The sequence below is a fragment of the Leucoraja erinacea genome, chromosome 6 (genome assembly GCF_028641065.1).
Source record: "Leucoraja erinacea ecotype New England chromosome 6, Leri_hhj_1, whole genome shotgun sequence".
Classification (NCBI taxonomy): domain Eukaryota; kingdom Metazoa; phylum Chordata; class Chondrichthyes; order Rajiformes; family Rajidae; genus Leucoraja; species Leucoraja erinaceus.
Genome location: NC_073382.1, coordinates 52,282,472 through 52,308,685, shown reverse-complemented (window position 1 = coordinate 52,308,685; position 26,214 = coordinate 52,282,472). Strand labels below are relative to the sequence as shown.

The 26,214-nt window shown below is 37.7% G+C and overlaps 1 protein-coding gene across 1 annotated transcript in view; it reads right to left on the bottom strand.

The window, feature by feature from the left end:
• cwf19l2 (CWF19 like cell cycle control factor 2) overlaps positions 1 to 26,214 on the bottom strand; it is a 53,989-nt gene that overhangs the window by 1,342 nt on the left and 26,433 nt on the right. Inside the window, exons 8-17 of the mRNA XM_055637042.1 lie at positions 23,923 to 24,719; positions 20,348 to 20,447; positions 20,080 to 20,187; positions 16,436 to 16,555; positions 14,535 to 14,672; positions 7,548 to 7,760; positions 6,542 to 6,658; positions 5,922 to 6,077; positions 2,654 to 2,734; positions 766 to 867 (exon numbers count right to left, since the gene is read on the bottom strand). Of these exons, the coding sequence (XP_055493017.1) occupies positions 766 to 867; positions 2,654 to 2,734; positions 5,922 to 6,077; positions 6,542 to 6,658; positions 7,548 to 7,760; positions 14,535 to 14,672; positions 16,436 to 16,555; positions 20,080 to 20,187; positions 20,348 to 20,447; positions 23,923 to 24,719 (1,932 nt within the window). The remainder of the gene's footprint in view (positions 1 to 765; positions 868 to 2,653; positions 2,735 to 5,921; positions 6,078 to 6,541; positions 6,659 to 7,547; positions 7,761 to 14,534; positions 14,673 to 16,435; positions 16,556 to 20,079; positions 20,188 to 20,347; positions 20,448 to 23,922; positions 24,720 to 26,214) is intronic.

Genomic DNA, 26,214 nt, shown 5'->3' with positions numbered 1-26,214 from the left:
CCCTCGCTCCCTCCATACTCCTCTCCTCTCCCCCACCCCCCCTCTTCCCCCTCTATCCCCCCTCCCTCCCTCCTCACCTCCCCCACTTTCCCCTCCCTTTCCCTCCCTACCCCGTCCTCTCAATCCCCCCACCCTCCCTTCCTCACCTCCCCAGGAACTCAAGATTGCCGCTCCTCTCCCTTCTTGCATGCCCCGGGGGAGCATCAGCTGTCAGTGCCCTCAGAGCCAGGCTCAGCGTCCAGGCCTCGGGATCACCGCAGGAAGGACGCGCCGACAGGCAGGCAGGCAGGTGGGTCACAGCGGCAGGCAGACGGGATGCGCTGGCAGGAAGGTGGGCCACGCCGGCAGGAAGATGGGCGCTGGCAGGAAGGTGAGCCGCGGCCGGTGACTGACAGTGGAGGCGGCCAATCAGTGCGGCGACGGTGCAGGAAAGGGCGTTGCCGCCCTGACTGTGACTGACAGGAGAGGAGACCAATCTGCGCATACGTGTTTCTTAAAATTTTTAAACCTTAATAACTTTTAAAATATACCACTGATCGGAACAAAACTTGGTGTATTTGCTGCACAGGAGAACGGTGGGTAAGGCGGCGAAAGATCGTAGCGCTACCACGTACCGTTTTTGTTCAAATGTGAAAACAATGCAAACCAGAAGATAACAAGATGAGAGTTTTAGTTATGTATGTATAGATGAGATAACTTAAAGAAGAATCACATTCACTGCTTGTGCCACTCCAAAGCAATATCAGTCATCAGCAATTAGGTTACCTTTCCAAAATAAAATGGAAACTTGTCCTCATTTTCAATGATGTGAGCAAATCCACCTTGAAGACCAAAGTCCACAGAAAAATAAGGAAGACCTTTAGGTACCTGAAAACAAAACAATTATTATTAATACTAGTCGGCATCCTTAAATGCTGTTGATTTTACAATGTGTAGTTACCAGTATCTAATTTAGTATGGGAGTCAAAAGGGAAAAGGCAGGAGAATGGGGTTGAGATGGAAAGACATCAGCGCTGATTGAATCGTGGAGTAGACTTGATGGGTCGAATGGCTTACTTTGGCTCATATGACTTTCGAACTTATGAATAAATAAAAAGCACTGTAAGGAAACAAATGCCTAAGCGTGGACCCGTTGGGTCCCCCTCCCCCAACGCAATATTCCACCACTCACCCATACACAAGGCTATGATCAATAAAAATGGTGATCCCGGCCTGGCAACCCTCCCCCAACTGCGCAGGCACGGCTGACAGGTCCCCATTGAAATGCCGGAGATCCCCATTGTGATGTGAGTCCAAATGGCCCGGCAACCCTCCCCCAGCTGCGCACGCGCGGGCCGGCAAGTGGGAGCGCAGCGGGCCCGGGGGGTAGAAAGCAAATTAAAGTTTTTAAAGGGAATTACTTTGTCACATCGACGAAACTTGCTACTGCACACCCCAGGCGAATGGTAAGGTGGGCCTAAAATTGTAGCACTATCATGTACCGTTTTGGCTGTATTTTGGGCATATACACACACACACCCATATACATATATATATATATATATATATATATATATATATATATATATACACATATATACATATATATATACAAGATTAAAAATATGTGTATATGTATATTATATATATCATATATACATTAATATTTTTATTATAAATATTTCAGCTTATACACACACACACTGGACTATATATATTATATATAATATTTACAAATCTTTCACTGGCATTTTGTATAATGTTTAAAACATTAGTTAAAAACTGCTCTTTATTTTTAAGAGTTCTCAAGAGATATTACAATTTACTGTGTAGGAAAGAACTGCTGATGCTGGTTTAAATCGAAGGTAGACACAAATGCTGGAGTAACTCAGCGGGTCAGGCAGCATCTATGGAGTGATGGAATGGGTGACAATTTAGTGACTGGTTGATGAGCCTTCTTGGAGATACTGTTGTTTCTAGAGGCTGGTGATTGATTAGAATTGATGTCAGATGAAAATAAATCCTTGTTTCTGGATTCAGTTTAGATCCATAACTATGACGCATTAGGAAATATCACGTCCATGTGATTAAAACATAAGCAAAATCTGAGTGCCAACCCTTCAGCTTCTTTTCGCTTTCTTGTTCTTTTCACAAGTGAAATATCAGAAGATGTCAGTTCGATTATAGTAATCTATCAATACAATTTATTTGGGCTTTTCGTTTTTTCAGTCAGAATTTTAAAACACTATTTACCAACTTTCTTTCTTGGATATTGTAGAATATACCAGGCAGTTTTCCTCCTGATTTGTTATTTATTCCTTCTGCTTCCTTACCCAACTATTTTAAGCACGGTGATTTCCTTAATGAAACTCATTGTTTATATGGAAAAGACAAAAGTTCTACTTTGTCACATGGGTCAATAATAAACCGAAACAAACACTAAAAACAAATCTGGAAATTCAAAGCTCTTCTCAGCTGAATGCAGCTTGAAATTTGAGTATTCCTGTGCATTGTGGAATGAAAATTCCACAATGCAGATATAGTTGCTTAAACTTTAGCAATATCCAGCTGCTTTATTTAATCTTAAATATATTTATTTTATAAAAAATAACTTAATTCAATTATTTCATACAGATATTTGCAGAATGTTTAAATAACTGTGATAACTACTTACAGCTCTGCGAATATCCCTGTTGGAGATGTCAACTAGCTTCTTATTCATGGCCCACTCTTCATCTGCCTCCATTATAGCTTTCTTTTATAAATTGCACAAGTAATAAAGAAATATAGTTACATTTAGAAAAAGCAATACATCATTGCCATTTTCCTTTTATTGTCCTATTGCTAGCTTTTTTACAAGGAAGCCATCCATTACCATTTTATGAAAAGTTAAACACTTTTAATGATCTACACAAAGTACACAATATCATTATCACAGGCCAAAAAAACTGATGACTGTGTTTCAAATCCTTGAAGTTACCAAGTATATTTTCCCCACACAATTTTGTATTTACATTTTTTTAAACTTATCCTTTATTGACTGAAAGATATAACATGGAAAGAGGCCCTTTGGCCCACAGTTCGACCATCAAACGCCCGTTCACACTAGTTCTGTGTTATCCCACTTTTGCCTCCACTGTCTACACACTGGGGGCAATTTATAGAGGCCAATTAACTTGTAAACCTGGACGTCTTTGGGATGTGGAGGAACCTGGGGCACAAGGAGGAAATTGAACGTAGTCTCAGGAAGAAGATGCATACAAGCATAAAAGTAATTTATAATGTAGGCCTGAGAGAAAGATAAATTAAGTTTTAATATTGTAGGATTGAACCCGGGACTATGGCGCTGTGAGGCAGCAACTTTAGCAGCTGCCCTACTGTGCAACCCTGTACTTGGTAACTTCATAGATTTGAAACACAATGTCATCAGTTTTAATTAGTAGCAGCAAATGATTGCACCCAAGTTAAAAAAATGTGCCAAGCTACTGTAAAGTCCAGAAAAAAAAAATATATATATATATTTCCTTCTTTAAATTGGTTGGTCCTCAGAATTTCTTATATTTGATTTAAATTAAAGCGTACATGAAGAGCGATGGGAATTATCAATTTGTAGACAGGAGTTGCACTTGAGCATACAAGCATAAAAATAATTAAAATCATACACCCTAGAAATGGAAAAAATATTTTTTAACAATCTACACTATATTATACGATAGCATATTTTCCCTTTTATAGTTACTAACATAAACTACAGTTAAATAATTCCTACTTTTCTAAGGGAGAATTATAGTACAGCAGAACATTCTTACTTATCATACTCTTAGCTCTCGCTAAAAAAGATTAATTTGTTGGCTGTAGCTATATGAATATTCAACCTTTAAGATGTGATAGATCCTAGAATTGCATTTAATTGTCAATGAGAACCTCCTTCAGAATAATGGGAATAGTTACTTTGGGGCAGATTATTCATTACTTCAGGGTAGATTACTCATTACTTCGGAGAAAATTATTCATTACTTCGGGGAAGATTATTCATCACTGACTGCTGATACAAAACAATTTCCAACCCTCAGTACTGGGTATTTTATGTCATCTGCCTTATCTCAGACTGCAATGTTTTACATTTCTATTGAAAGGTTGCTTACAAAATGGCTTAACTGTTCATTAGCAAGCAATTTTCTACTTAAAATAGACGTTGTAATTGAAACAGCAATTCCAAAAGGCAGTGTGCTGCGCTGATGCTGTTATTTTTTACAAAGGTGAAGTTCAATGGTAGGCTCTTAAACTGAAAGATGTCTAGGGATTGTGCTGGGAAACTGGTGGTAATAGCGATGAAGGATTTCTAACTACGCAGTAATCTATCACCTGTTTCTTTTGAAAATGTTGATCGATCTGTGTTTTTAGCACTTCTTGTTTTAGTTCCTATTCCCTCCATGATTCTTCCTTCTGTCTCCTGAACTGGCCGTTAATTGGGTTCATCTTGATTTTAAATGTCTTTTGTATAATTAATTCTTCTTTCGTGACCTCGAAGATCTTCAAATTGTGACCTCAATAAAAAAATCAGATTTTATCTTCTTTCTAATATTTATGTACCTTCCCCTAACTGTGCCAGAACTCGACACACCTGACTTCCAACTAGTGGTACATGGCTTCCTCACTTTAATATTATAACTGGGCTCACTTAACCTCGTTCTGATGTGAGGTGCTACACCTTGGCAGGACAAATCAAAATAGGACGTACATGGTAAATGGTAGGGAATTGAAGAATACAGTTGAACGGAGGGTGGAATCTCATATAGATAGGGTGGTAAAGAAAGCTTTTGGTATGCTAGCCTTTATAAATCAGAGCATTGAGTATAGAAGCTGGGATGTAATGTTAAAATTGTACAAGGCATTGGTGAGACCAAATCTGGAGTATGGGGTACAATTTTGGTTGCCAAATTATAGGAAGGATGTCAACAAAATAGAGAGAGTACAGAGGAGATTTACTAGAATGTTGCCTGGGTTTCAACAACTAAGTTACAGAGATAGGTTGAATAAGTTAGGTCTTTATTCTCTGGAGCGCAGAAGGTTAAGGGGGGACCTGATAGAGGTCTTTAAAATGATGAGAGGGATAGACAGAGTTGATGTGGACAAGCTTTTCCCTTTGAGAATAGGGAAGATTCAAACAAGAGGACATGACTTCAGAATTAAGGGACAGAAGTTTAGGGGTAATATGAGGGGGAACTTCTTTACGCAGAGAGTGGTGGCGGTGTGGAATGAGCTCCCAGTGGAAGTGGTGGAGGCAGGTTCATTGGTATCATTTAAAAATAAATTGGATAGGCATATGGATGAGAAGGGAATGGAGGGTTATGGTACGAGTGCAGGCAGGTGGGACTAAGGGGAAAAAAAATTGTTCGGCATGGACTTGTAGGGCCGAGATGGCCTGTTTCCGTGCTGTAATTGTAAAAAAATAATTAAAAAAAAAAAAAAAAAAAGGAGCTACAACTAAATTGGAATTTGTTTTAATAGGAATACAAGCCTTTCTTTGGGAAACTTGGCTGAGCCTGCAACTGTCCAAGGAGGTACTGAGGCTTTGTGCATCACAACCTTCAATTCAAGTGAGTGTTACTGTTATCTACCATTGGCAGAGTTCAGATCAGAAAGAGAAGTGCAAGTCTAAATTTTCTATCTGTCTTTGCTTTATAAGAAAATAATGCACTAAGTTCCTTCAAAATCACATTTCCTAAATGTAAGACTAATTATCTAATTATATTAAAAAGGAATAAAATATCTTGCTACCATGCCAATGTATTGAAATATCCCTAAAGATTAGCAATTAATTTGTTTTCCTAATCAATGAAATGTCATTACTGCATTGGAAACCTATTCTAGGGGTTCTTCGATATCTATTTTTTAAATTACCAATGCTTCGATCATTTCTGCGCGCATTCAGAACTTACCTTAAAGTAGATAGGAGCCATGTCTCCAAGTTCTTTTGGCAGTGGAATACATTCATACACCATATGAAACCGTTTCTTCAAACTCATATGTGTCTCAAAAAAGACACAGTCAAGACCTTTATCTGCTAACATTTTCACCAAGGTTTTTCGGAAGAGCTGTCAAAGAGACAGAACGTAATCCCATGACTAAAAATGAATCACATGACAGTATATTCCCAGCCATCTGATATCCATGGGAAGTGAGGGTAACAATTACCTGAACATGTCATTTGTAAGAGAATTATGAGAAAAACTATCACACACTAGCATTCAATGCATGAATTTTTAAATAAATTGCTGAATATTTGTCGCCGTGTATTGCACAGCAGGGCACCTGGAGGATACCCATGTGGTCATGGGGAGAATATGCAAACTCCACACAAACAGCATCCAAGGTCAGGATCGAACCTGGGTCTCTGATGCCGTGAGCTGCTGAGAGGCAGCAGCTTTTAATAAGTAACATTTTCTAGTACATTAGTTGTACAAAACCCATGCCATGTCCGATAATTTAGATTTTTGGTTTATTTAAAAACTGCAATATTTTAATCAAGTACAAAACTGATTTACAGTATTAATCTAACCTGCATTTCCTCCCAGATATCTTCATCCAATATTGTAGCAGCAGTATGATGCTGGAGAGGCACTATTAGGCAGTGACCTTCTGTCATTGATTGGTAATTGGGTAGGCACAAATATACCTGGGGACGAGAGGATGAATTAGGATGAAAAGAAAATGGTTACTTCCGCTACTTTAATATATTTTAAAGCCTAGTTTAAGTTGTAGTTTCTCCAATGTATAAATGCAAGCGAGTTGTCTCATATCATGTTTTGATTAAATCAAAGCAAATTCTGAAGTAGAATGAAAAAAAAAGGTAGATTTTGCTGTGATATTTCCTAATAGCTATCCATAACCGGTCAATAGTAAAATAGTTAGATTGTAAAGTGTTTTGATCAGTAGGGTGGTTATCATATTAGTGTTTACATGTATTGTACACCATTTTACTCAGCTCAAGTAAGACAAGATCATCACAAGATGGAACAGAAACATATACAAACATTTTCAATGAGACTAGGCTTGACAAGGGGGAGAGTAATGGCAGAAACTGTAGACACAAATCTCACACCACAAGAAGGGAGATAATAGCGACAATTAATGCCAATTCCCTCATGCACGAACTGCTCATCACTGCTCCACGAAACACAATAACTGGATCATGACAAATAACATGTTGAGCACATTCTTGCCATTGTGTTCTAATAGAGCATTCAGTTATTATACATCTGTGCAATGAAGCTATTACTCCTTGGGGAAAATTAGGTAATTCTTAACTATTGGTCAAATAGTCTTTGGTCCATCACAAAACTATATAATGAATCATATTAAATAATAAAGAATCAAAAATATAATTTGTTAATAATGTAGGGTTTTCCTTTTGACTAACTGGCAGCAATGGCCCTTAGATGAGTTTTCAATTCAGGACAATTTTAGGTGGTTGAGAACACGAGATTAAATCAGTACAGGGAATGCAAAGATCATTGTTAACAGTTTGTTCATTTGCAGTGACTTTCAAAGGGTTATTTACCGACCTTTACACCAATAGCAATGATAAGGTGCTTTGGAAGTTCAGGGTTATCAAAGCAATACCGGCATTTCTCCATACGCCCAGCCCAATGTTTGTGCTCGTGTATAGCCCTGCTCCGTTGCCTTTCATGTTCACGGCCTGGCTGCTCTTTCTTGGCAGCTTGAGACACAAACATGTCATCCAATGTGTAGTAATCTCTATCCATCTTCTCCATAAACTACAGAACAATAAAAATGAACAGATGAAAATACAAAACAATTGCCTTAAAAATTGATTCTCGATCTTTATGTCACACACCGAAATAACCTTCAGGCCCAAAAGCAAGTCACATAAAAGCTGAAAAGAGATTTATTTATTTTATGGCATTTTACTTCCACAAATTAGATTTTCACTCATTTTACAGTGATTGTAGTTAACATTAAGGCCAACATCATGAGGTGGAAAGTAAAAAAAACAGGGTATTTAAATATTTGGGGTTTATTTCAATGATCATCAACAATTTCAACATCATTTCATCTCCAACCAAGAAATTCCTAGTACAAGTTTATCTGGTTATGGAGCAAATCTGTTTTCTCATCAGCATAATTTGAAATTTAAATAAAATGTTGATTAAAATAATTCATTAGATGCCATTCCTTGTATTAATCAAATGCAACCTCAAGTACATTATCTAATTGTGGAAAATATGATGAAGTTATTAGTTCTGCTCTGTAACTTTTAGCCATTTAGTAACTTTTAGCCATTTCTGTTATATTCAAAAACTATTAGAAAATGGCATGTTAACCATTTCTATATGTGGAGAGTTAATAGTATTACTTTTCTTGTCCATGCATACATCTGGTTAGATTATGCTGCAGTCCTTCCCAGCATAGAACCTCTCACAGCCTCCCAAAGCACTTGCATGTTCTGCAATACGTTATACAGTCTTAAATATGAAACTGACCATGGAAGCCAAAATGAGCAAATATTACTATTCTGCACCACATGTCACACTAGCATTTACAATTTCAGTACAGATCAGATGCTTGCATTGTGGAAGCTCAAAGCTGCTGACTTTTAGTTTTTTTAGAAATGCAGAACAGGCCATTTGGCCCACCGAGTCGGCGCCGGCTAGCGATCCCCACTCACTACCACTATTCTACACACACTAGAGACTATTTACAATTTTACCAAAGCCAATTAACCTACAAACCTGTGCTTCTTTGGAGTGTAGGAGGAAACCTGAGCACCCGGGGAAAACCCATGCAGGTCACGGGGAGAACTTGCAAATTCCGTACTGACAGCACCCGTGGTCAGGATCGAACCCAGGTCTCTGGCGCTGTAAGGCAGCAACTCTACTACTGCAACACCGTGCCGCCCCATCAACTGTGGCAGCAAGATTTTTGTTCAACATTGTCAACCTCCACTATCCTTTTGTTAAGCTTTGTTCCTCCTGATCACCTGCAGTGCTTTGAATGTTTAAGACTTTCTTCAAACAAAAATAAGATAGAGATTCTTAGTGTAGAATACTCAATGGACACATTTGAGCATTTACATTACCCTCGACATACCATTTTCTCAAATAAGATCATTTTTTAGAAAGGAAGGTAGGTATTTCTTCAAGATGTGTACTATATCGATTGATGGACCAAAATGGTGCTGTGCTTTGGGAATTGAAATAGTAATGCAACTATATATCTAGCAATCTACATCTAGGTTAAACACAACTATTTTATGGGCCTTAGGGGTATGGAATGTATCCCGAGTTTATGAAAGACATTCAACTAATGCAAAATTATATTTTTTGGCTGTAACCCTGTATGAATAAAGTTGATGAATCCAAGATTTTAATGTTGTTATCTTGTACTAGATACTGCTTATAGCAATCATTTTTTAAAATAGTAAAATGTATAACATAGATCACATTGATCTATGTTATACAGTAAATATTATATTGATCCATGATCTAACTTCTTGAACATTTTAAATTATAACATGTTCTAAGAATGCTGGAAATTATGCAATGAGTAGAATCAATTAGTTATTGAATTTTTAATTCAATTTGATATATGACTTAAAATGGGGTATTAAATACTTCATTGAGAAATATATTCTTTTTAAGTGAATATTTCAGAGGACAGTGAGAGACAGTAAGGTTCGTTGATATATAAGTTGAAAAAGCAAATTTAACTCAAAGTTGCCAATATATTTTACAGGAGCAATCTTCAACCGATGTTTGACATCATGCCACATAGAACAAGGGGATTGCGATGTTACCACACCAGAAGTCAACAAGCACACCAGCAATGGGTGAACAAGACTAGGAGAATGTTATGTTGTGCAAAACCTAGATTTGAATGAGCATTCAAGAGTGCAAAATGGAAAGCTTTTCAATAGAATAATTGATCACTTGAAAAGATTACAAGAGCATTTCTGTGCTTTCGGCACGAGATGAGCTGATTAGTACAATGAACGAGGCCCACTCAAGACCATGGTTACAAAAAGGCTACAAGAGAATTATACAAGAGGCTATAATGAATTTAAAATAATATCCTAATTACCCACTGTTATAAGATGAACTTACAATACGCTATTCAAAGATTATAATGGGTAACTAGCTAAATTACGCATGTACAATAGACAGCACTATCCTCTGTTCCTGAGTTAACTCACTGCTGAGTATTTCCAGAATTTTCTGTTCTAGCTGCACTATTGCAAATTCACCGACAAGATACCAGGTTTTAAATAAAATAATCTTCAAGATAGTTTTAAACATATGTAAACAATAATCTTTTGGCTACATTATACATGTCATAAGACTACATTATACATGTTATTTCCACAAATATTTAAAAACAATAATAACACCATTTATTACATTTAAGAGTCCATGTCTTCTGTGTAAATATTATCATTGCAAGGTTCTACATCTATAAACTTTTGATTTTGATACATATGTATTTGAAATGGACTTCAGGACCAGAATATTAACTGGACCACTGAAGATTAACATGGTATGCTCAGATTTCATACAACAAAGGAAGTTATATAGCTAAGACTTTGCAACATAACATTTCAAGAACTGTAATCAAGAGCACTGAAACAACAAGACATCAAATCATTTGACTGGATGAATGTTAAACTGTAACAAATATTAAAATTAAAAATTTAATTTTAATTTGTCCACTAAACTTCTGAGAAAACGGAACTTAATGAAACATTTAATGGAGCCAATGTTAAAAATTACATTGACCTAGTAAAATAAAATAACTCAGTGCCTAAAATCATCACTATCATTTACTCAAAATCTCCTACTGTTGTCTATTAACAGTTAATGTCTTCCTATTTAAAACCTATATCACATTTATCCTCCGACCCCTTTATGGGATATTTCAGATCATTTCTAGACAGGCTGAATTAGTTGCCAATCTAGGTAAAACTGGCCTGATGAATTGTTAAGAAAGTTAAGCAATACGATGTTGATTTCAGCAGCCCTCTGTAGAAATTTGTATGCTAAGACATATATTCAGAATTAATAAAGACACAAGAAACTGCAGATGCTGATTCACAAAAAAAGACACAAAGTGCTGGAGTAATCAGCAGATCAGGCAGCATCTCTGGAAGTCATGGATAGGCGATGTTTCAGGTAGGAATTCTTCTTCAGTCTGAAGAAGGGTCCCGACCCGAAGCATCACCTATGCATGTCTTCCAGAGATGCTGCCAGACCCGCTGAATTACTCCAGCACTTTGTGTCTTTTTTTCCAGAATGAATGAGCCAGATAACTAAACTCCTTTAATTAAAGCTGGGAATAGGAACTCAAAGGCTGTGACCAGGGACTCGCAGCTGGTGCAGTAAGGGTGTGTGGGAAGAGGACCTTGGTGGAGAGGCAGACCGAGGCATGTGGAGTCTGAAGAATAGTGACTTGGCTAGATTAAGAGTTTAGAAATGTTTTCCCCTGAGTCACTCATGTATATCAGTTTAATTTAAAATTTGAGATTGATAAGAATTATCTAAAGCCAGCAAATGGTTTATGGGGGGAAAAAAGCAGCATTGAATTAGATAACAGGCTGAATCGGTCTGAAGATGGGTCCTGACCCAAACATCGCCTCCCTATGTCCTCCAAAGATGCTGTCTGTCCTGCTGAGTTATTCCAGCGCTGTGTTGTTTTGTGTATTAACCAGCAACTGCAGTTCTTTGTTTCTACCTAGTTTTAAGGTAATTCCCACTAACGTAAAATCTTACTTACATACGGGTTTATGGAACGTAACCCTTATGCAAGTCGGCGAGTGGCTGTACAGTACTCTTGTCCTAGACAATAGCAACAAGAAATCACAAAGCTACCTAGCTCCATGTTCCATGTATGTTCTATGTACAAAGCTCCAGTATTGTACAGCATAACCAAATCGTGGGGAAAAACTATAACATAATGTGTTGAGGGCTGGCCATCCTAAACTAGATTACAAGAATCATTTATTTAACTTGATTCAAATAAAAACTTAGTTTACTTGCTTGTTATTTTGTGTATTTTGACCTCTCCTCTGCAGAGAAGGAATAAAAATAGTAAGCAAAATATTTCAATGTTGTTTCAGCTGGAACGGGAGCATGGGAATGGGCACAAATGTCACCATCTAAAAGGTTGTCTCTCCACTTAACTAGCGATATGTCACCAATTGTTTCTCTCCCTCCAGCAACCTGCTCATGTTAAGAAAACTCACAAATGCAAACACCCATCAACAGTAATTCGACAGATGTTTAAAGACAACAATTACCTATAAAACCGCTTACCTGCACAGCAGAAATAATAAGTCAGCAAACATGGCAGAATAACAAGAGCAGAAACAAAGAGAAAAGGGACCTGGTTTCCGATGTAGTCAGGGTATTGCATATTGTGTACATTTGCACAAAATAATCTAATTTGGGCGAAGTAGCAAGGAGGCAAGAGGATGTTTGATAGATTTTACACGTCAAAATTGGCTTAAAACTAGGTAGAAACAAAGAATTGCAGATGCTGGTTAATACACAAAAGGATACCAAGTGCTGCAATAACTCAGCGGGTCAGGCAGCATACAAGAAAAGTCCAGTGGTGGGGAAATTATTGGGGGAACATTTTTAGGCAACGGATTTACTTGCATTTGGAAGCAGGGTGCTAGTGGGGACAGTTATCATATTTTGTGTAGTGGAGATCCTGTCTCACAAACTTGATTTCAGTTTCTTGAGGAAGAGATGAAGATGGTTGACAAGGGCAGGGCAGTAAACATTGTAGGGTTGTAAGCATTTGGCTTACAGCCCTGCATCCCTAATGGTAGGCTGGTCCACAAGATTAGTTACATGAGATCCATGGTGAGCTGGTGAATTGGCTTGGGACACAGAAGACTGGTGGAGTGGTACCAGGGTGTTTTTTCTAACTGAAGATCTATGACCCATAGTGTTCTATAAGGATGATGTTGATCTCTGTTGTTTGTAATATATACTAAAGATTTGAATGAAAATGTAGGTGATCAGATTAGTAAATTTACAGATGACATGAAAACATGGTCACCTGTGTTGTTTCCCAAACTTGCTGAAAACGACACAAAGCACAAGAAGCAGGAGAGGCTTGTGACTGGAGTCCACAAATTGTACAGTTCATGGGTACAATGTTGATACCATGGAACTAAGTAGTTTGTTCTCTTTTTCCACATTTGTGTCTCCTTCCAGAGGTTAACTTATGGGAACTTGTTTGTGTCTGTGACAGAAGAGTCTGAATAAGAGTCTTAACCTGAAACGTCACCTATCGAGTCTGAAGAAGGGTCTCGACCCGAAGGTTCACCTATCGTGTCTGACCCAAATCGTCACCTATCCATGTGGTCCACAGATGCTGCCTGATCTGCTGAGTTACTCCAGCAGAATGTGTCCTTTTATGTATTAACCAGCCGCCACAGTTCTTTGTTTCTGCTTGATAGGCATTCTGGCTTTATTTCCTATGAAGGGCCTCAATGTAATGATTGTCACATTCGCCATTTAGTCACAAGAAATGTTGTCTTCTAATGTACAGATAGTATTGCCTCGAAACATCTCTTCCTTCCTAGGAAGCAGACATAAGCTATAATTCATCTTAAATAATAGATCTTGTAGTTTTCATTTAAAGATTCATAACTCACAAAGTTGTTTTCTGCTGACAAGAGTATCTATGGAGAGTCTATGCCAGGAGGAGAAGGAGGGGATTTAACTTTTTAATTTGCTGACCACAATGCTAGAGAACAGTCATCATCATTGGAAAAGAAAACATTAGCAAAGCATCGAATAATTATTTTGGGGAAAGATGGAATGTACACATTCTCCACAATAATCAAATAGTTTTCTGCAAAGTGGAATAATGGAGGAATATGTTGTAAATAAATCTGCCAAGAAAGGAACAGTTCCCCCATGAAACTTCAAGCATGGCTTCCACATATGACCAGGATTATGGCTGCAGAAATTTCATATGTCTTAAGATAGAAAATGTTGATTTAATTTTTAGTCTTTAATTAGGCATTCTGAAGACAGCACTGAGTTTAGCAATTGCAGTGAGTGAACATTTTCAGCATCATTATTCCAGCTCTCTCGTAGAGTGATAAAATATAAATTCTACATTTCGCCTATTCTATCCTTTTGTTACCTTGCACTATTATGCAGCAGGATTATGGAATGACTTCCAGCATTCCTGTTTTCATATCATAATTGAAGCAACATCAGAATATTGTTTCTGCAGTTCGTTTATTCGGGGGATGAGGGATGAATCATGCACCCAGGTATTAAGAAATAAAACTAGGTCAAGATATCACTCTTCAGCCAAAATGGGCAAGTAGAATAACATCCAGTTACCAGACTGCACTTAGATCCCACAGTTAATGAATACCCCTCCTTATAAGGAAATAACATTGTAAATAAATAGAATTATAGTCTAAGTAATGTACAAGATGGTAATATTGCGACTGAAATTCAAGTTGACAGATATTCTGATATTATACGTTGAACAAAGCGGATCCTTACTTTAGAAGCCATGCGTGAGAACCTTTCATTTTGATCCTCCGCAGTCGTCATTTTCTCTTGTCTAACCAAATCCTGCAGACTCAGATTATCATCATCCTGAAAGTACCTAATCCGCTCTCCTGCATGGTGAGTCTCAATCTGAAACAAACACATGTTTTATTACAATTGCACCAGTTTTTAAAAAAGCCACCGAGTGTCTCCGTCAATCCATCTTAGAAGCAATATTACGGCATTATTAAAACTCAGAGCTTCATGCAAATTGTCTGAGGAAAACAAATCATGGATAAGAGAATAAAGTAATATCGTTGCAGAACTTCCTGTTTATGACGCTTTTTAGCATCATGACCTCATCGACCTTCACAATAAATCAAAACCAAAAGAAAATAATGATGCCAATTGACCCGTCAGGCCTGCCAGCTATACCCCAACATTAATCTGTCCTTGCATAGATCTTGAATCACCCATTGAGTACTTCCACAGTTCTCCATTTTTATTTTAAAATAACTTGATTTTTAGAAACTACCTGCTCAGCTTTATCTTTCATTCAAGTTAAAGAGGATATGGGGCAGGGTTATTTTTGGGTCAGATATTCTGGTAAAGCTTTCTGCTGACAATGGTCAGTATCTTTTGTATGTACGTTTTCTTCTTCATGAATGATACATCCATTAGGTCTCATCTGCGTTTCAATCTTTACTTCTTTTTTTTTAAATGATGTATTATAATTTTCCCTTTCACTATTGTGCTTTTGACCTTCACATTTTATGCCAAACTTTTCTCCTCCATTCTCAAAGGCTGCTGTCCTTTTGAGCTTTCTTCATTATCCCATTGGTGTTTATTAATGCTTGTTTTATTTATGTAGCTGCAGATTATTTAAGTAATTTATTCTTTTTTTTTTTAATTTTATCGTTTTTCTTTCACTTTTCTATGCCTCATCTTCGATTTTGACTGATGGCTGCTTATCTCTTAGCTTTCAGTATAATGAAAGGTATACAAAGAAATGGCTTGTTTATAATACCTTTAATAACTTTAGTACAGGTACCTCTAAAATCCCAAAGCATCCCATGGGACTATTATCAAACAAAATTGAGTCAGAGCAATGTAAAGAGATGCTGTTGCAAATGGCCAAATGCTCAGAAACAGAGATATGACTGTAAGAGAGAGATTTGCAATTATCATATTTCAAGATTTTTGGGCATCTTAAGGGCTTTTCAGCTGATGTTGTACTTTTTCAGCACTGACATGCAGTAATAGACGAAACTCCCACAAACAGCGATATGATAAAGACCAGATGTCACCCTTTACAATGATGCTCATTCAAATAAGTATACTACTTTGAATGACTGCTTTACTAATCAACTGGTATAATAATTTTTAATCAGTCAATTATTTACTGCCATTTTATCTCTGGAAAGTACCTTAATCTGGTAGTCACTAACAAACGTCAGATTTTTTGTCTACATTACAGGAAGGATGTGATAGCAGCAGAGAGAGTTCAGAAGAGATTTTAAAAAATGGTGTCAAGAATAGAAAACAGACTGGCTCTACTAGGGAAGGGCAAGTTTAAAATGGTAAAATGTCTAATTAGGTTAAAGAGAAGACCCATTTCCCTTCCATAGAATTCAGTAATGATGGATCACAGATATGGGTAATAGGTGAGATGATTTGAGGAGAGGGATAATATTTTTGATTCAGCATAAAGTTGAAAGGGGATGTTGATTCTGTGGGTCTAAAACTCAGCGAATAATAATATAGACGAAAGAAACAACCACAAATACCCTGAAATTAATTTGAACTGGAATCTTGACAATTTGCAAGAAGCCCAGCCTACATCTTGGAAGCAATTACTGACATTTTGACGAAGTAATAATCATTAATCATTATAAAGATGATGTACTATTTACCGTTTGTCTCTTCTTTTTTCCTTCTGTGTGGATCAGGCTATCTGCGGATGCACCAACAGGCCACACTCTCCCCGATGGATCAGTTCGAACAAGTACCACTTCATGATTTTCATCTATGGGCTGGATTTATTTATTTTTAAACAAAAAGACATAACCACCATGTTAAATAAATACATTTCCTTCATTATTTATCCTGTTCCAACTTTCAAAATCATTGTGCAAAATGACAGGAATTGCATGCACATTTTCAGACTACGTGATAGGCAGAAAAATGACGATAAAGCTAGAGATCAAGACATCCATGATCTTGCTGACATCTAAGCAGGTTTGTGGGCCATATGTCCTTTGTCTGCACGTATTTGCTATGTTCATCTATTTTATGACATTTTGCATTGGATCATAAGACAGAGGAGCAGAATTAAGCTATTCAGCCCATAAAGCCGGCTCTGCCATTCGATCATGGCTGATCTATTTTTGCCTCTCAACCCATTCTCCTATCTTCTCGCCAAAACCTTTGCCACCCTCACTAATCATTGATCAAGTGTGGTGCAAAGTTGCCAATCAAATATGGGGCACAGACCAAAAGAACTTTGGCAGAACAGATTGCAAGGACAGTCATTAGTTTGAATACACTCTTATCTTTCAAACAGAAAGCATGCATAATTATAACATAATTCATAAATAAAACTCCAATTTAACAGTGGACCAAATCTGCACCCAATCTATGAAAAAGCAAACAAACATTAATTGCGGATGCGCTTATGCATGGCAATACTCTTCAGTAATTTCACCGTATGTTTACACTTCACACACGTGACAATAAAAGCACCATTGAACCAATTCTGTCTCTAACATCTACCCTCCCTACTCGTTGGCAATTAAGAAAAAGTACATTTTCCAATGCCACGATGGACAGTTCTCAGAATAGGGTGGGGCCTGATCTGCTGTAGGCTGCCAATGTCAGCAATATCGAGTTAACCTTTCTGCTCTTTGTGATCACCTCATCATTTTATACGCTACGATCAGATCTCATCAGCCTTCTCTTCAAGAAAACAGTCCCTGCCTCCCTCATTTATATCACAACTCTCTTATCACAGGAACAATTGTCATAAATCAATCCTCCAGTTGATGCTGTACCAGTGATTTATTTTACCAGGTGCTCCAACTATGTCGATAAGCCTGTTCTGCAGCTCCTTATCTGAGCCTTCTGGAAGTCAATGTACACTAATCAATTGCATAATCTTCACCAGTTCTGTCCATTACATTGTCAAAAAATTTCCATCAGATTGGTTCAACATGTTGTTGCCATATGGGCAGTTTGGAACAAGCTGGGCCCATGAAACAGCTGTAAAATATATCATGTGGCTAAACCATGCCACCAGGCTTAGCTTATTGTTACATCTGTCCAAGACACTTAAACATTTAACTCTTAAAATTCAATTAAACAAATAAAAATGAAAGCCAGAAAATTATTAAAATACAAAAACATTTTGAAACAAAACATTTACGTACTCTCAATTAATTATTTTATTTCTTGCAGTCAATCCCTGTAATTGAAGTGAGTGCTCCTGTCTAACTTGGGGGATTAAACACTGTAACAAGTTCCTGCTTGGATCACATTACTCCATGGGGAGGTCAACAGCAGAATGTAGAACACCACTTTAGCACATCCTGTAAGTCTGGGACTAGGAGGTTCATGTGCAGATTCGAGTAATAAGACATCATACTGCTGGCAGTTCAACACCAAATTACTGGCAATTCCCAACAAGTTTTGGCTCACTGTCCAAAGCAGGAAGTTCACTTCATTAACATTGTTGGATTTGCAGGAAAATGACATCGCTGTTACACCGATTTTTACAACATGCAGGTTCAAAGTAGTTGCTATATAATTAAATATATTTTAAGAATGACATGTATTCAATCCTTTCCCCTTGATTAAAAAATTAATACACAAATACACAATTTAAGATTTGTGTAGTTGCAACAAAATCCACACAATTTATGTAGTGTAGATTTCACTACACTAGTGAAGTTTAATTTACCACAACATTAGTGAAGTAGTACAGATTTTAAGATCAAAGCTAAACGCATCTAAAATTTTAAATAAGATTTTGTAGTGAATGGGCAAAAATACATAATAATAATAATCAAATTTTGTTATATTGAGATGAAAAAAATGACAAACAGGTAACATTTCGTTATCGAGATTCATTTATCCAAACTAACAGATTGACTGTCATTTTCTGAAACACTAATATGTTGCGTCGAATGATGTTGGCAGGTTTAGCTGGTAATTTCAATTTCATACTCAATGTCAGGTTTAATATAACATGCTTGATTTATTATATAAGCTAAGTTAGAGATTTTCATTAGGGAAAAAAGAGCATTTGTCCCATGAACTTGACCTTCGACCTTAAATAGTTAATAGTTCCATGTCTCTCGAGGTGACTTAATAGCATTTATTTCAAAAATAAATTATGGATAATGCAAATTAAAACTGACAAAGATATATTGCGTAAATTGCCAAGAAAGTATCTGTGCACTGAACAATTCCAGATTAAGATATCTCTGCTCTTTTTATGGAGCTACATCCATGATAACAGATCAAAATGGAATTATCATCAAAATCATGAGCAGAAGTGCATCATGACATAATTTATTAATAGCCGGTCCCACTTAGAAGCGCGAAGTTGCTAGTCCCGACCTCAACGGGGCTCCGAAATTCTTGCAGTGACCGAAAACCTTCGCGCGCCAACGGCCTGTCGGCACACAGGCGCATTGCGGTCGTACGCAGCGTCTTGACGGCGTACACCTAGCACGTGGCGTTGCGTGATGATGTCACCGCCCGGCGTGGCGTGATGACGTCACCGCCCGATGCTATGTGACGCCCAAATTCAGTCGGCCCGCCTCCTGCCCAGCCGATTGGTAAGCGTGACGTAAATGACATCACGCGCGTACTTAGCGCGAACTTCACGTGGACTCCGCTTCCGGTTGGTCACGCCAAACGCACGCAATCGCATACAAGTGGGACAGGCCCTTAATGCTTTTGGCCTTGCTAACAATCTAGTGTCTCCTGCACTCTGTGGCCCATATGCCCTTCTGCTGATGATGCATAGTTGCAGAATTATGGCAATACCCTAAAAATAGCTTTGCAATCTGCGAGAACATCTCACAAATATATTGTATTTTTATAAAGATGAAGCAAAGATGGAAGTTGAAACATGGGTAACAGTTTTTAAAACGTTAATGCAGAACTGGCAGTATGATTCTAAAATGGATATGCCAAAATAGATGGCACCCATTAGTAATCCTCACAGAGCAGGGAGAGGATTAAAGAAAGCTATGTAAACCAACGTCAATGTGATCAGTTTGCAAGTCGCAAAATGTAATTTCTCATAAAATATTCAAATTTGATCTCTATATTTATTATTTTAATCATTAGCCCTGTAGCTAGTATAAACAGCTGACCTAGGCCAATTATCTGGGGATCTGTTATAATTCTGAATTTACGAAGACCTGTATAAACACGGCACCAAGAGATTGATTTATGGTAACAAGATATTATCGCAGTTTAATGGTTTCCACGTAGATTGGTGCACCATTGACACAGGACTTTCCCAAATCACTTGTGAATGCTCGCTTACCGCACTGTCAGTCCTCTTTGGTATTGCAGTTGCTGTAATACGACTTTTTCCTTGTATCTGCAACTTTCGAGCCTCCTCCAACCGAGCCTTGAGTTTCAATGCCAGGTTCTTAAAAAACAAATTAAAAACTTACCAGTAAAAAAGTGTTTTTTAAATTATTTTGAATGCCCTGAGGTATATTTCAGTAACTGTGATCCAGCCAACTTTATTAACAGCAGCTTTGCCTTTGTCAAACAAATTCAATTATACAGACTCTTCTGAATCTTACCATGTTTCCCATCAGCTCTGCTTTGATGACCTTAGCACCCAATTTATTCATTTCATCCTCATTGAGGGGCTGTATGGATTCTTCAATTGTAGCAACAACTCTGATGGAAATAGAAGTATTACTTCCATGAAAGAAGGGATAAATCCCATCTGAAGAAAATGTGAATAAAGTTTATCCATATTCGCAAATACCATTAGAAACACGCAACGTTGCACAAAGTTTGTACTATGCACTAAAGTAAAATCCTACATATTGACCATTTTTATACTTTTTTTTTCCATATAGATTGGCAATATCATACTGTAAATATGAATTGGAAAGTAATATAACAATAAGGTCAATACTCATTGAAATTCTTTGATGAAATAATGATGAAAGGTGCATGTGGCTTAGACCACCATTATATTATTTATCTAAATTTAACCTCTGGACCCGCATGGTTTGAGTTCCTATTTATAAATTTCAGATTACTGTTGATAAATAGGAGACACCAATAATGCTGTATTTGCAGAAAGAGATTGAGTTAATATTTCAGGTTTATGACCTTTTCTCTGAATCAAACAAATTGTTGTAGATAAAACAAGTTCTAAGGTGCAAAGATATGGGGGAGAAAAAAGAGCAAAGAGGAAAGATTAAACAACAGATGCAAGGCAAACGCATTATAGAATAAACCGTCAAAAGAATGATTTGATTGAAGTCTAAACGGTAGCCGCAGAAAAATGATCTGCAATTTTAAACTCAAGGATGAATCCAGAAGCCTGTGATGTACTGGATCAAAGGATGAAGTCTCCTCACATTTATATTGAACTCCACTGGAACAGTATCGGAAACAAAGGACAGAGTGTGCTTGAAATGGGGAATAAAAGTGACTTTGCTTTTATTTTGAATACTTTGTAAAATATATGACTTTCCCATATAGATCCCAAAGTGACGTATTTATTAGTCAACTTACATCGCACATTTTAGAAATATTTTTCAGAGATATCACTTCAGAATTTTCTGCATTCATAACAAATATGCAAAGATGCACATTTTCAGCTTCGGATAAGCAGAAAACTGCGTACTTTATGCTTTTCATGCCCTTTAATTGCATTAAAGCCACGGTAATTCATCCACATGTCATTTAACAATTTTAAGAGCAGAATATAAACATTTATGTGGTGTCTCCTATGAACATGCGCCAATCTCCCACCTCCCACTTTATTGCCCACCCTCCAGTCTACAAGAACACAGGAAATTGTTTACTGGCTTTACTTAGCACTAAACGCTATTCCCTTATCATGTATCTACACTGCGAATGGCTTGATTGTAACCATGTATTGTCTTTCTGCTGGCTGGTTAGCATGCAGCACAAGCTTTTCACTGTACCACAGTACATGTGACAATAAACAAAACTGAAACTGATGTAGCAGAAAGACACTTGTCCCCTCAAACCTGCAATATATTCAATATATGAAAAATAAGAATGATATGAAGAGTGCTGTCATTTTGAGGTAGGCTACAATCAAGCCTCATCAAAAATTGGTTTTAAATAAACTACTGGTATAATTTTAAAATGGTGTCTGCACTTTCATTTTATGTGCAGCATGAACAGAACTTCAGCAAGGAAAGACATTATTAAGACGATTATGTGCTAAATTGGCCTAACCTGGATTTAGACTCCCTCAATCCCCAACACCCAAATTTCAACATGGGTCACGCGCTACCTTATTTCCCACTTCAATTCAGAAAGTTAAATATAATTATCATGTCTCTCTCCCTTACATTTTAAATACAAGTTGTGAATTTCTAATCAACGTTATTAACCTATGCAAATAAAGTTGGAACAGATGAGTGTTTTGTACACCCATGACGCAGTGAAGCCTTCATTCAACATATTCATTAGCAGTAATTAGTTAATTGGAAGTTATTTAAACCACAATATCTGATTCCAGTGGGTGTCATTAGCCCTGACGTGCAGACAGGAGTATACTGCAACAACCGATAACAAAATAGCTGTGTTCAAAAGCAATCGGACGACACAGAATCAGATTTATTAACCATCCAATTCCAAAAGTAACATCTTCAGGTCATCTGTTTTATTATAATTGTGACTGACATAATTTAATTTACAAGTAACAGGTTGGTACATGAGGATTCATATTCCTATTATCTCAACAGATGAATAAAGGTAAATTTGTCATGTTAGCAGACCACAATAGGAAGATCTATTCAATATCAGATTATAGAAAAAGTTAAATTAACCTCAAACTATGAAAAAAAAATTAGATCTACTTTACTCATAATTCTATCATGCAAATGAAGATTTGCAAAGTAAAATAATATATATCCAACCATCTCAAGTATTTTATTAATGAGTGGAATTTAAAGAATAAAATATTTCCCAATGTTTATATTTGAAGGTGGTGTCAGCTCCAGTGTAAAACAACCATCCACCCACTAAGCTTTGCAGAGGGGATATTGCGAAAGGATGGAGGTCAGAACTCCGCATCCAACACCGTAAGAGACCCAACCCTGACCCCAGGCTCGTGTATGATCATACACAGCTATACACCTATGCTGGTGTATGACAGAGCCACCAATCCTACCGCCAAACTGTAATCACAATCACTTACTTCTATCTCCACAACTTATCCAATTTATCCCGTTATCATCCATACCAGTCACTTCAAGGCTTTAAAAAAACACCAAAGCTCTTCATGAAAAAAAAAATCCCGAATTGAATACCTATCAAGTATGTGTTTTTAAAGTGCAAGCATTGAATAAAAATCATGGAACAAGGACATTTGGCCTACTATTTCCACACAGATTATTTGTAGAGCAAACCAGTCAATGGAGAAAGTCACCACCTGAGCCGCTAATATTCAAATAGCGAAGCTAACACGCATTTATGACCAGTATACTAACAGTGGAAGAACATCCCAACTCATATTTTATGACCCTTTTATATGACCAAACGTATGAGAAAACAATACAAAATACTGGAGTAACTCAGCAGATCAGGCAGCATCTTTAGAGAACATGAATGGTCGAGACCCTTCTCCAGCATGAAGGAGTTGCCCACCATTTTACATGCTCTATTTCCAACATGTGAGGTTGGTGCTGATTTTACCAAGTCACTGTGCCAATTACAGGACAACAACTTGAAGAAACTGCATGAGCATACAGCAGAGTTTCACCATTATAGTGTATCGTGTTATATATATAGTGCTATATTTAAGAGAGAGTTAGATGTGGCCCTTGTGGCTAAAGGGATCAGGGGGTATGGAGAGAAGGCAGGTACGGGATACTGAGTTGGATGATCAGCCATGATCATATTGAATGGCGGTGAGGCTCGAAGGGCCAAATGGTCCACTCCTGCACCTAATTTCTATGTTTCTATCAGAGTTTGTTATTTCTGTAATATATCCTTCCTAATTAGCAGTAGTTTAAACTATTAAATGAGTACCTAGGAAGATGTCTTAAATCAATTCAATGGTCTCTAGGATACTTTCTGACACATCACAAACCATACAATATCAGTATGAAACAAAATAAATGCTCTGAAGCTTGAAAGTTTATTAAAGTACACATACCTGGTGCTTGACTTGTGTTGGTCTTCAGAATCTGCTATTTGCACAGGACTGTTTTCCCCAGGCTTGGTCTCTGTCCGTTCATCTGGTAGATTTGGCATTTCTTCAATTCTCTGTTGTGGCATTGATGTAGGTTGTTGTGATGAGCATTCCCCACTATTAGATCTGCTCCAAGTTGATATATTGTCACTACTGTGATCCGGCTTTTGAAAACTACTACTGTGGAAAGGTTGTGATTCTGACAACCGATTAGAACAGCTTGGAGACCTGATACCCCATTTGCTGTTTTTACTTTCAAAATCCTCAGGCTTCATAAACTTAGATTTTAAATCAGTGAAGGGAAAAGATTTATCTTCCCTTCTTTCATGGAAACAATTACTTCCTGAACCTCTGGCATAACTATTTTTTTGTTGTGTCTCCTTATGTTTCTCTTTGTGGATTCTGGATTCTCTATATTGATCTTTATCATGCTCAATTTCCACCTCCCTTTCACGAGATTTACTTTTGTCTCTACATCTATTGGCCAGTTCATGTCTTTCTTTATCCTTTTTCCATTTGAATTGATCCTGAAAATGTATTGCTGTTTTTTCTCTTTCAACAGTACTGTCACCTTCCCCATGTCCAACTTTGCCTCTAATTTGTCCCCTTCCATAATCATTTTTTCTCTTTTCGCTGTGATCAGAAGTCCAGTTCCTTGGTTTTTCCCCAGAACCTCTCCAACTCCTTTCAGTGCCTTTTTGACGTTTTGATGCTACGACTTTTTCAGCAGCTTGTAGCTTTTCCTGGAATATTTCCACAGACTAATGGGGAAGGAGAAAATAAGAAATATTCACAATTACCAGATCTTTCTATTTGGATTACGTTTATCATTTCAATCTAAAACCAAAAGGCTTTGCAATTAAAATATTGATCCGATTAAATCAATTTTACCCATCATAGCTTCAAGCCCATGAATAATAATAGAGAACACACTAAACGTCAAGTCGAGTCAAGAGAGTTTATTGTCATGTGTCCCAGATAGGACAATAAAATTCTTGTTTGCTGCAGCACAACACAATATAGTAAGCATAAATAAAGAACAGTTCAGTGTGTCTATATAGCATAGACCATATATATACACATAAATAAACAGATAAAGTGCAATTGGCTGTTATAATTCAGAGTTTGTTTGATAGAGAATTTAATAGCTTGATGGTTGTGGGGAAGAAGCTGTTCATGAACCTGGATGTAAAAGGTTTCAGGCTCCTGTACCTTCTACCTGATGGCAGCGGAGAGATGAGTGTGTGACCAGGATGGTGTGGGTCCTTGATGATGTTGGCAGCCTTCTTGAGGCAGCGACTGCGATTGACCTCCCTACCATGGTAGGGAGATCTGAGCCGATGATGGAATGGGCAGTGGTCACAACTTTTTGCCTTCTTTTCTGCTCCTGGACGCTCAAGTTGCCGAACCAAGCCACGATGCAACCAGTCAGCATGCTCTCTACTGTGCACCTGTAGAAGTTCGAGAGAGTCCTCTTTGACCTACCGACTCTCCGTAATTTTCTCAGGAAGTAGAGGTGCTGATGTGCTTTCTTTATAATTGCATCAGTGTGCTGGGACCAGGAAAGATCTTCAGAAATATACACGCATAGGAATTTGAAGTTCTTGACCCTTTCCACCATCGTTCCGTTGATATAAACGAGATTGTGGGTCCCTATCCTACCCCTTCCAAAGTCCACAATCAGTTCATTGGTTTTGCTGGTGTTGAGAGCCAGGTTATGGTGCTGGCACCATTTGGTCAATCTCACTTCTATACTCTGACTCGTCACCATCAGTGATTCGTCCCACAACAGTGGTGTCGTCGGCGAACTTGATGATGGAGTTCGCACTATGTCTATGTCATGAGTATAGAGTGAGTAAAGCAGGGGGCTGTGCACGCAGCCTTGAGGTGCTCCCGTGCTGATTGTTATCGAGGATGACACATTTCCACCAATACAGACAGACTGTGGTCTGTGGATGAGCAAGTCGAGGATCCAATTGCAGAGGGATACGCAGAGACCCAGATCTGAGAACTTGGTAACCAGCTTGGAGGGGATGATCATATTAAACGCCGAGCTGTAGTCAATGAATAACAGCCTGACATATGAGTTTTTGTTGTCCAAGTGGTCCAGAGCGGAGTGGAGAGCCAGTGAGATGGCATCCACAGTTGATCCGTTGTGGCAGTAAGCGAACTGCAGTGGGTCGAGGTTCTTGTTGAGGTAGGAGTTGATATGCACCATGATCAACCTCTCAAAGCACTTCATCACCACAGACATTA